Source organism: Struthio camelus, chromosome 1 (genome assembly GCF_040807025.1).
Source record: "Struthio camelus isolate bStrCam1 chromosome 1, bStrCam1.hap1, whole genome shotgun sequence".
NCBI classification, from domain to species: domain Eukaryota; kingdom Metazoa; phylum Chordata; class Aves; order Struthioniformes; family Struthionidae; genus Struthio; species Struthio camelus.
Genome location: NC_090942.1, coordinates 62258854 through 62271073, shown reverse-complemented (window position 1 = coordinate 62271073; position 12220 = coordinate 62258854). Strand labels below are relative to the sequence as shown.

Sequence of the window (12220 nt, the reverse complement as noted above, 5' to 3'; positions counted from 1 at the left end):
GAAGTAAATTAAAAATTTCAAATTTATTTATGGGGTTCTTAAATTTGTAACCGTGTAGTTTTGAACCCACCAAAACCAAAAAAAAACCAAATTGAAATAAACTGATATTGATCATACTTAGAAATTACTCACTGATCCATCTGTTGGATTTATGGTGTCGTATGTTTTTCCATCATCAGCATTTATAAATTGTCCATTTATGAAACACTGGTATGGGATCTTCACAGTCATGTTGTTCACATTTTTTAAAACCTAAGAGTGAAACACACAAGAAATTAAACTTGTAGTACTCAAAATATAACATTTTAACGTAGCCTAACAACAGAACATAGCTTTTGATACTTATAACTAACATTCAGCTGCGTTTCAGGATGTATATATGGCTGTTAAGAACAGTCAAACGGGTAAAATAAAATAGAAGTCACATTCTTCCTGAACACCAGAATCCATACTCCTGGAGAGTTAAGCAGATTTAGGTATTTTTTCTCATTGGGTCTCTATCTTCAAACCAATGAAGGTTTGAAGAGGTACAGGACTTCAAACAAATGCCCAGTTCAAGCAAATTCCCCAAGTTCAAGCAATGCTGACTGGCTTAATGTCTTCACAAACAAACACTACTCCTGTCACATACAGTTTTCTAACAAACTCTTAGCAGAAAAGTCTAGCACTGTTTATCTCAGTAAAGCAGAAGGTCTGCAACTATTCTGACTGAAATATATTAGCAGGACTCTGCACTGGCGTGGTGCCTTTGTGAACCACTCTACTACTGCACGTTCTTGATCTCCCAGTTTCAGGAGCATCATGAATCACATTATACATATACTTCCATTCTGAAATGCAAATATATATTAAACTTGCAGGAAAAAAGCCACAAAGAAGAGCTTGTATGCCCAAATACTTGTTTGTTTTTCCTGCTGCATCAAGCAGCCAATCAAAATGCATTGCCTACTTCCCAAACAACCAAGAAACAACAAGCAATAAAGAAAAACTAATCAATGACTACTGACATAATCAACGACCAACTCTTCCTCTTTGTCTTCTCCTCTGAGTTTTCGGACAGCCATTTGAATAAAGTCTGCAAACTTAGTGGCCATATACACATCTTCATTCTGCAGCTGAAGTCCACTATATTTCTGTTTGATCTCTTCCAGCATTCTAAAGATTTCAAAGATAGAACAAGTTGAATTGCAAATGAAAATTGAATAGTTCCAGGCAGTGTACTGACATCTGCTGGGTTAATTGGGGGTGCTGCAGAAAAGAAAACGTGAGGTCTGGAGTACTCTTAGGTAAACTTTTGGAAAAAAATGACAAATAACATGCATGGATTGATGAAACAGCATGAGAGACTGTTCTCACCAACACATGGAGGAAGTTCTGAACTCTATGACACTGGTAATTAAGATGGGCAATAATCAGTGTGTTAAAATAAAACTGAAATCCTGGTCTTAGGGCATATCTGAGTTATAAAAAGAAGTTAACTGAGGTGACCCAACACAGCATGAACTCAGTGCACTTACTTGTAAGCACTGGGTTCAATCCTTCCTGTGAAAGGTTTTCAATGACTTTCCCTATGGGAATTCCTTTGCTTAGCTTCTGAATCAGCCCGCTGCTCTTAAGATACCCATTACTGCATGCTAATAGGTTTGGGCACCATCATGCTTCCCCATGTGGCTGATGCTTCTGAAGTCAAGGGGAATTTTGCTTGAGTAGAAGGGGCAGGATTGATTAATATCTCTTAATTTGGGGCACAAAACCCTACCACATTTCCAAAGGTAGGAAAGGGAATAGACAGAACAGTGGGAAATAAATTGGAAAAATCATTTTTTGTTCACTACTTTATCAACCCCGATCTAAAAGCACCATGACAACGTGTTTCCATTAACTTTTGTTTCAGCATATTATTGAATATATATATGAATATGTTTACCTGACAACATGCATAGAAGATGCTCCAGATTTGAAGAAGTCTGTAGAATCCTCAATTACAGCAACATTGCTCAAAATTCCCTTCCAAATAGCCTAATAATATATACAAATAATGGAAGCAGTTATAAACCATCATCTAATTGCAAGAAGTATTTACTGAAGAGTATTTTCTAATGTATTCATGCCTTCAAAGTGTATTACTTCAACGGATACTACAATAGAAAGCCATTTTAAGCAGGTCTGGAACTTGATGATAGCCAATAAAATCTACAGCATAATTATCATACCACAAAAAATTCTTTTTGTCCATGACAATATCACCTAATCATGCAAGCAAACTTACTGCTACAGTGGTAGTGATTTTTATGCCACCTTTACTAAAGCCTCCACCTTCCAAATAATAACATTACATTGCATTATGGAGTATATTCTCAGCAGAGACTTGGAGAACTTTGTGACTGAACTGATGGAATTCTTGGCACCTGGGCAGAGCTGAGAGGTAGTTTAAGCTGCATGCATTAGATGGATATTTCTGCTAACATGAATGCTAAAATATTACTTGTAATGTAATATTTAAATTAATGATAATTAGGTCTCAAGAGTTAGCAGCTAGCATCATAAACTGAAAACTTTATATTTCTTTTAGCTGTTGTATCAGTCAGTCAATAGCTCCAGGCAGCATTTAGGTTGCTGGCAGGCAGGTTCAAGGGAAGCTTGAAACAGCAGTTTAAAACATTAGTGCCTTAAGCTGCCTGACCTGTATCAAAAGTTATTGACTGCATTAGAGTTAGCAGGACAGAAGATGTCTGTGCTTCAGCTGCTCTGGCCCACAACTTAAACAATCGACCAATGTCGCTTTCAGCTAAGAACCTGATACTCACTGCAGAGGGAGCGATCGCTGGAGAGAGCAACAAGGTGCCTCTCCAGTTCTAAAACTTTCTGCTCCAACTGCTGCATTGCCACATCCCTCTGCCAGCTACCCTTGTGTATGGTTGCAGCAGAAGGGAGAGACAGCACAGACAGGCATAAAACCCCGTCATTTGCTCTCACTTGACCCCGCAATCTCTTCTTTGCAACACTTGCATCTGAAAGAAAACTTTCTAGGGTTATGTGTTTCAGCGTGAACTCCCAAATCCATCTGAATTAATTTCAATAACTAAAGATCCAACCCTATGCTTTTTCAGTTCATCTCACCAAAAAAACCTGCATGGCTAGTTAAAATATATGCCTTGCCTATAATGAGAAGTATCTAATACTTTTCCCTGAAATAATATCCCATGAATGCAGATTACAGAATTACCCTAATATCTTCTGCCATCTTCTTCTCCTCTTCTGTAAGTTCCAGGGCAGCTGTTTCATCAGCAGAGAAGTATTTAGATGCAGGGATCATTTTTCCATCCTCAAACTGTAGATTTCTCACTAGTACCTGAAAAATGAGGGGTTACGATTTTTAAACTATTTGGGAGGCAATACATCCTTGTGTGGTGAATTTTTCACTATTAATATAATCGTTGAAATAGTAAAATAAATAGCTGGCAGGAAAGCTGCTATGATGCAGGTAATTAAAAACAGGTTACTTCCATCTGTCTTTCAGATTCTCTTCTAGTATTGGTACATTTTAATACATAACCAAAATGAATATGATTTGAGTGAGAAGCCAGATATGAATGCCTTTTCTACAGAATGGCAGAAGATTAATAAATTCCAGGCTAATTAACTGTCTGTCTTTAGCAGCTGGATTTGTATAGCCTCACAATTCCACGCTTCTTGCACTTTTTGCTAAAGTTATTTCCTCCATGCTCATGTTTGCCAGGATGAGCACTTACCATCTTCCCATCATTACCAAAAATAACCAGGCCGTTCTTGGTTACAAGTCCAGGTCTTGAAGCACCTTTTATCGCCAGCTCTCGTCCAGCAGGCACTGAAGCATCAAGTAATGATGATCCATAGAAAGTAACCACCTAAAAATAAACAGAGTGAAAGGTACACAGATTTTACATAGGCTCTGAAATCTTTAAGAATGAAGTGATACTGTTTTGAAGCTTTAATTTACTATAATGCAATAACATATACGTACCTACACATGAAAAATGTGTTCCAACACTATCTCTGTATCTTTACGACCTAGGGCATGTAAAATTTGGCAAAGCTGCCTAAAACTGCAAAGCTGCTTAGCTGTAACATTGAGCATGATGAAACCAATGCAGAAAGGGAAGCAGCTTTTGTCAGCACCTATCTGGAGTGAGAGACTGGCAGAAGCCTGGCTGTGACTGGCAGATCCTGCTCGGCCGCCAGGCTAGCGATGCTGAATGCTGCCTCTCACCTGGGCTCCTTTCTTTTCTCTGGGCTCTCAAGCCAGCACCAGTAACTGGACATTAGGGCAGAACAAGGCCTTTGGAGCAGCCTACCAGCAACTGGCTAAGTAACAAAATTTGGACTTTACAGCCACGAAAAAGAATGTGATTTTTAAAATATTTTACCCAAAGAAAATGTGGATCAAAGGCATAGTGCTTTTTACAAACTGAAATGAAGTAGTCGCTTTTTGGATAAAACGGGAAGTATTTATTTCTGCAAAAGGTTCCAGCACTTCCAGGTTCAAATCTCTTTAAAAAAATCTTCCTGTTATTTCAGTAGTTCACAGTATTTCATTCTGAGTTATTCGGTGATGCTGCTCACTGCACAGCATGTGTTGCATTACAGACTGTAATGTACACCTAATTCCCGTAATAACTGGCATAATCTGGCTCTACCCTGCCTACTTACTGCTTTGTTCCATTTTTTTTTTTCAGATATTGGTCTTATCTTTCTTTGAATTAAATGAACCAAGCAGAAAATCATAGCTAGAATAAATCTGCTGTGTTCTGTACAGTTGTTTAGGTGTTGGTTCTAGATATATACAAAATGTACAGTCATCAAATGAGAGCCACTCCAAAGTAACTCCCACCTGTATTCACCTGCATGTAATCACCTTTAGCCTTTATAATAAAAAACAGTTAGCAGGAGGGTATAGAAAAAAAGGATACCCTTTTGGTTTCCACAGCATACCTGGTCATCTATTTTTGCCCATGCTCCAGGTACTTTATCATGCCCTCGGATCCAATTGTGCAAAGCTGTGGCAGGTTGATCCCAAGAGATCTACAAAATCAAGACACGCAAGCTAATTATTTTATGTTTGGTTATAAATCAAGTTAGTAATGTTCTCCTGTGTAAAGTTACAAATCTTCCCTCCCTCTCTTTCAACTGTTTCTTTACGTACGAACGCAGAATGGGTCTGGTCTAATAAAAGAAGATCAGTGATCTCCAGATTACTAATCACCAAAGACCTACAAAATGGGATGCTCTTAGCACTTCTCTCCTCTCTGCAGCCTTTACCTTTTCATACAGTCTCCTTCTCACAGTAAGACCATGAAAATATCACGCTTGCTACTAGCTAGTCCTAAATAATTAATATTATCCTTAATACATTTAATAAGCACAGTATAAATACAAGTAGTGTGTGTCAGGGATATCACCTTTGCTGAAAATGATCCTTTTACTACTTGGATCCTAAATTCGTTAATAAATCTACAAACACTTATTAAAATGTTTACTAATCATTTACTAACTCTTTATAAACCGTTTCATAAATGGAATCTCTGTTACAGCTTGCAGTTCCTGCAAGGTTTTCCAAGATAAGTCTAAGTTTATTGTGAGAGGAGCATGGAAATAATGTTTTGTTAAGAACATCACGTATATTGTTATCACGTGTAACACCAGTGAAAATATATTGTTTTATCTTTGCAGTATCATGAGTATATGTATGAAATGAATTGGAGAAAGTATTAGAATATCTATCAAATAACAATTACTGAGGTAGCCAGTGTCTTTCTCAGTTTAAGCACAAAGAATATTTAGAAGCAAGTTATAAGCCAGTGAAAAAAGTTTTACAACAGGGAGATTAAGTTAGTTCACTCCAGGAAAGTTCCTTATATCTTAACATTTAAGGGATGAATACAGCATTTGGATCACAGATACAAATTAAGTACAACGCAGGACTTAACAACTTAAATAATATATGCAAAATTGCAATGAATTCAAAGAGCTTTAGTGACTTGTAATTTTTAATTTAAGTCCTCATACTCATTCTTCCTTATGATTTCAGTAATGTTATGAAAGCTCCTCTTTGTAGGTGCTTTTTCTGAGATGTTTTAGAATAGATAAGAGTCAATTGCTGTAACTTCTTCAGCTGTTCTGCTAGTTCCTACGTACTGTGTCAGCATGTATATGGGCACCCAAAATTTTGGTCCATAACATAACTCTTCTCTGAGGTCAGAACACTTAAGAATATCCATATTGAAAGCTGTTTGTGTCTAAGGTAAGTCAGGAGTTGTAATAATTTAAAAAAAAAAGCATTATTACAACATTTTGGATGAAAAGGACTATGTTCATCATAAACAACAGACTGAAATCTTTTTTTTTTTGCCTTTTTTATTAGACACTTTCACTAGTCCGGCAAAAGAAAAGAAGGTACTAAAGGCAGCATTCACTACCATTTTATGGTGGCCTTTCCAACCGAAGAGAAGATCCAGCTGAGAGTAAGAAGCTTATTGTGTAGCTAATGCAGTGAGAGCAGTTATATAATATAGTCCTTTTATAGGTGCTGAATTTTTTTTTAATGTGTTGGTTTTTTACATGACCTGTTTTTTATTTCCTGGTAGGTGCCAATAGCTCAATTTTCCTGAAAGTGTGTCTATTTCTGGTAGAGAATTTAGCATGAACTGTTGGTAAACACACCAACCAAAAAAAGAGAGAGACCTCCATTCAATGCTGTATTTTAAAGTATCATAACATATTAAGAACCCACTGAAGGAGCAGCTGCCATCTAGTTGGGTGCAGATGATCCCAAGTAGGACAACAAGTTTCTAAATATATGCAACTGCTGACAGGGAATATGAATTTCACCTGGGGCTCTATTACACACATCCTTGGAGTTATCCCAGGAATATGAGGTGAGGTAATAACTGTGTTAAAACTCAAGTGAACTTGATGTTACTACTACGGTAATCTGGGGTTAGTAACATCTTTTCTAGTGATATGCACAAAATGCAGTGTTATCTAACAGTACCTCTGCATTTTCTTTTTTCTGGATCCCTTCATACGTTGCCCCTTCTTTAGGTTGAGGTATCCGAGGAGCTTTACCATCAGCAATTAGATGTACAGCTTCCACCTAAGCAGAAAAATAACAGTTTTAATGTTACCTTGTTACCTTTTTTTAGCTCAGTCATCCTTACGAACGATAGAAGATTTTCTTGCACAAAAGGAACCGTTTTATCTTTAAAACCTAGGATTTACAAAATTGGAGAGACCAATGCCGCACAGGTTTACATACAAGTATGCTTAAACTTCTTTGACAAAAGAAGCAGCCTCAGAAATTTGATGCGAATGCCTAGTCACCCCGCATATTGTAGTTGCCTAAATTCTGCAGGTTCAGAACTTAGCTAAGGACAGAATGTGGTTCTGTATGTTTATATTGAACTCTACAGCTTTTGTTTCCGCAAAAGCTATTTCTCTACATTAAAATAGAGAGAGAGAAAAAAATCTCTAAGATTCCATACTGAGCATTTTTAATGCATCTTCTTTTATGCATTTTAAAACAAAATGAAAAAAGACCAAGCATACAGAATCCAAAGCCATCACTGAACTTTAAACACCATTCCCTTTTTTCTTTATCTTCATTCCCAACTTTGTGCTCCCTCCAAGCCTGCAAAAAAATTCCACCTTGCACAAAGACCAAAAACTCTGTGGAAAGAGCTGCATTCCAGGCAAAACTGATTTCTTGCCTTCTGTGGGAACAGGACGTGCTGTCTGCTGCCAGCAACAAATACTCCGAGGCCAGCACCGCAGCTTCGTGAAGCATTAGAGCTCCACTAAAGTCACTGATTCAGCTGAGCACCAAGACCTCGGGCTCCCCAAACCTATGTGCTTTGTCTATATTACTTTTATTTTCAAACGCCAACATTTTTTTTTGCCTTTTAAAATGCTGATATGTAGCACAGATAAACATACCATAGCCTTTATTCCTTCTGGGAAGAGAAACCGGTTATACAGGTCATCCACAGTATCATTTTGGCCTACTTCACATTCTCGCTGCAGAAGAATTGGTCCAGTGTCAAGACCATCATCAGCCCAGAAAATAGTAAATCCTGCTTTCTTATCTCCTTGAATTAAAGTCCTGCACATAAAAAAGCCTTACAGTAAATACTGACAGTATGAAAGCACTCAGGGATATCAACTCATCTGTTACACATTCATTTGCCTTAGGTAGATAGAAAAGAAGATCCTCTGTCAATTACACGGTACGTTGTGCTAATTATTTTAACTGTATCAACAGTGATAAGACACATAGAAAAACAAAAGGTGTGTGATAGCTGTGACATAATCTGAAAGACGGATACATCAAAACAAGAAACTTTTACAAGTCTGCTTCTAGATAATATATTATAATTCACAGCTGTTTACTATAATTAACTAAGCCTAACAACTTATCTGTAGGTCAGCAAGGGAAGTACAGTTGTCCCGTAGCTGGAAAAGAGCTAAACTCAGCGTGGAAAATGACAGATGCTTAACAAAGCACTACTGTGCAACTGTTTAAGGAAAAGTCATTAGGGGAATTTAAATCTAATCAGATTCTCAGCTGGTATGTATGAAAATAGCACTGCTTACAACAGAGCTTTACAGCGGCTCAGGATCTGCCTCTGAATTTGAAGGGAACTTTGGCCTCTTACATTTCCCTATAGTTCTCCTTTGGAACCGCAGGTACCTCAGAATTACAGAAATCAAACGTAAGCGTATTTAAGGGAGCAGCCAAAAATGGAAAGACAGCTTTCCTGCATGCTTTTAATCATGTATCTGCCTGCAAACACCAATGCCATTTACTGTAAGATGTAACTCACGTAAGTGTTCCCTCAGCAGTCCATGTTGTGATCAGGATCACATCATCACCTTACACACATGAAAATTTTCAGTGTATTATAAATACCAAAAAATATATTACTCAAATGAATAAAGCATGCATTTTTACAGAAGGAGGGACAAAGATCTGTGGAAGCTGGCATGCATAACAAAAGCATGCAGATACATGAAAGCTTACAAAAGTATCGACAGGCCATATCAGATCTTGCACACATTTAAGCAGCATCTCTTCTGCTTTAGATCACAAAGCAGATGACAAAACAGAGAGAGCACTCTGGCAAACGTAGTGAGAAGGGCATGTTTTCAGCATTGTTCTGCAGGAGAAGGTACTGTGTGCAAATGTCCCTGACACTCAGTAGGCAACAGGACGAGAACTACTGTGTGCTCCCTCCTCCGTCCACCCCTCCCAGCCCCCTCTGCACTCGGCTGCTGATGGCAGAGCGGCAGCAAACAGAAGAGGCTGGAAAGATAGGAGTGAGGAGCCCTCAGAGGCCCAGGACCCTTGTTTGTGCGTGGTACTCCTCAGCCCTGCTAAATCCCACAAGCTTTCTGTGACACAGGGAGGGATTGGGTCTGTTCAGCACCACGGTTGTGGCTGCAACAGATAGAAGAAGTTGTGAGGAGATTAAGGGGTGCAAAAGTGAAACATGAGAATGGTCAGCCAAGGCCAAATCAAGGCCAAATCCTGGCTCTGTTTAAAGGTCTTCATAGGCCAACAGCCTTTACCTGAGAAGGGCAGGAGCAGATACTTACAGAACGAATGTATGAAATAGGGCAAGACACCACGGCGATATACCACTTTCCCATTTCTGGAAATCTTAACCTCAGGAATGGCCTGAAACAGGGGCTGTATCTACCTCTTTGTGTGTAATAGATCTCGATGAATTTTTCCCCCATGAACACATCCTTCTAAAGCTCTCTAGAGGTGCAGTTCCAGTTTAACAATGGACTGTATGGAGAAAAAGTACTTCCTTTATTCAGGCAAATCCTACTGTCTGATCTCTTTGCTGGCTGTCCCCTAATTTTTTATTAAGAGAAAGAATGAACAACCATCCCTTACTCATGAAGCTCAGCTGCATCAATGAAATCACTTCACTTGCAAGTCATTTAAGAACTGTGCCAGCATTTACATGAGTAATTGGTCTGGCCCAACAGCCTAACACGAGACATGCACACAGCTTTGATGAACTTCTTACAAAATCTCACCAGTTGATTGCAGAAGCTCCTCGGTGGCGTGGTAGAATGGATGGATGGTAAATAATTGAGCCATGTTTGGGGAAGTCAATAACATCTATGGGGATGAACTGCGTGCAGAAAGGAAGGACATTGAGCTCTGCTCCAACTGATTTGTAGGCTGCAACTACTTCCTGGATAGGCTTGCCTTTAGCTCTCCACCTAGGGAACTTAAAAACAGGAGTGCCGTCCTTCTCCGCTGCCAGTGCTGAGGGGAAAGAGCAATTGTTTTTAATTCACATTTTGTGGTAAAAATTCAAACAGAAATCAGAGAAACGTTGCATGAAACTCAAACAGGTCATCAAACATGATCAAAGAGTGCCTTTTGTACTGTTCTGTATGTTGTTTATCAAACCTTTGGAGTAGGACGAATTTTATTAGTTCTGTCTTTGATTCTTACTTCTATAGCTCATGTCATTCTCAGCTTTAAGTTCATTTTTACGACCTAAGTAATAAGTACCAATGAGGGTAGAAGAGACTGATGAATGCTATTGACTATTTAACAGTGGCACTTCATTTCTTGTCCAGTCATTACATCTGCCTGCGACTGGTTTGCCTTAGCGGAACTTAATTTTCCACTTCAGCAATTTTTTATGTGCCTGTCACTACATAGAACTAAGATTCACTCATGTCAGCAGCACCTTGCCATGTGGTTCAAATAATGACAGATGCTAGCAGCCTTCAGTTATTGCCTCAAAATTTTGTTTACTGATGCCTTCTAGGTACTCTTCCGTTTGTCTGTGGGACAGAGAGCCACACCTAAGATTAGGCTCAAAGGAGAGAAAAACAATTGCATTAATTGTGTTGGGAGTTCAGAGAGACTTTTTAGATGTTTGATAAACTCCACTGCACAACTGCTTTATCATAGAGAGTAGGACAGTAGAGTCAAGCTCTATGTCTGTTGAGTTGTAGCTTTAATAGGAAGAAAAGGGGAAACAAACAGTGATACAGGAAATTCATCTCATTTAATATATGCTTCTAAACATATTTTTGTAGAAACCTTTCTCTTTATCATTTTTTAAATAAAACCTTGAGCTTAACTCAAAGCATCTTTAGCACATTAAATAAGGTCTTAAGCAGATATTTACACAGATGTCATTCCACATTGCATGCTGGAAGTAAGCATCTATTGCAATTGCTTTTAGAAATAAAAATCCTAGCTCCCGGAGGATATAGAAACATTACCAAATTTCACTTGGGACTTAAGGTATTTGAATCACCTGGAGGCAAAAAGCAGTAAAGAATATAGCAAAATCATTATTGATCATTAAAAGTATAATAAATGAATTCTATGGCTCAATTAAAATAAACATATGATTGAAATCAGTGGAAGAGTTGCTGAGTTAGAACTGCTTGTGTAATAGTATATACAGTTTGTATAAAGCAATCAAGTATTATGGCATGCTCCCAGAAACGGATAGCCAGATTGTCTTTTTCTCAGTAGTAATTCTAATTCTTCCAAACAATGATTAATTTTTATAATAAGGTAGAGTTACAGAATGTAATAAGCTCGAAAACTATGTGCTAGTTTGGGAGTGCCATTGCCGAGGTAAGCAAAATTTATGTTTGATTCTTCCCTCAAAAGAGTCCTGCAAAAACATGTCAGAACCTGACAAAAATACCAGGTGACTTGAAACAGTTTATGGAATGTAGTTTTAAATTCTGATTATCCATAAAGGTAAATTATATTCTGGCACTTCCATTTGCTAACCCTATTAACTCATCATTTTTGTGCCTCTGCAAAAAAAAAAAAGAGAGTTACAATGCAGATAATGATTCCAAAGCAGCTTGTTATGGTGAGTTCCACAGTATGAGTGTATTTCTGAATATGCGTCAGCCAACAATGCTTTCTTTTAAAGGTCTAGAAAATCCTTATGCACCTTGGCAATGGAAAAAGGGAGCACAAAACCTCCTCTACCCTCTTGGACGGTTTGTAGGTAGCCCAGGTGGAAGAGCAATGGGCTCTGTGGGTAAGCTGCAGCATGCAAGCTTGGCAGAAAGGGCAGAAAGCCAGGAATAAACAGTCTTGGCTCCATGCCTTGAATGCCGCAGACACCACAGAGAAACAGGTGACACACATTTGTGCTTGAGTACAGGCTCAGCAGCTATT

At 38.4% G+C, this 12220-nt stretch overlaps 1 protein-coding gene across 1 annotated transcript in view; it reads right to left on the bottom strand.

Moving 5' to 3' along the window:
- Nucleotides 1-12220, bottom strand: part of ALDH1L2 (aldehyde dehydrogenase 1 family member L2) — a 33018-nt gene that overhangs the window by 13190 nt on the left and 7608 nt on the right. Inside the window, exons 3-11 of the mRNA XM_068944162.1 lie at nucleotides 10084-10318; nucleotides 7972-8137; nucleotides 7031-7132; nucleotides 4972-5061; nucleotides 3753-3887; nucleotides 3227-3352; nucleotides 1928-2019; nucleotides 1008-1155; nucleotides 133-252 (exon numbers count right to left, since the gene is read on the bottom strand). Coding sequence (XP_068800263.1) covers nucleotides 133-252; nucleotides 1008-1155; nucleotides 1928-2019; nucleotides 3227-3352; nucleotides 3753-3887; nucleotides 4972-5061; nucleotides 7031-7132; nucleotides 7972-8137; nucleotides 10084-10318 — 1214 coding nt within the window. The remainder of the gene's footprint in view (nucleotides 1-132; nucleotides 253-1007; nucleotides 1156-1927; nucleotides 2020-3226; nucleotides 3353-3752; nucleotides 3888-4971; nucleotides 5062-7030; nucleotides 7133-7971; nucleotides 8138-10083; nucleotides 10319-12220) is intronic.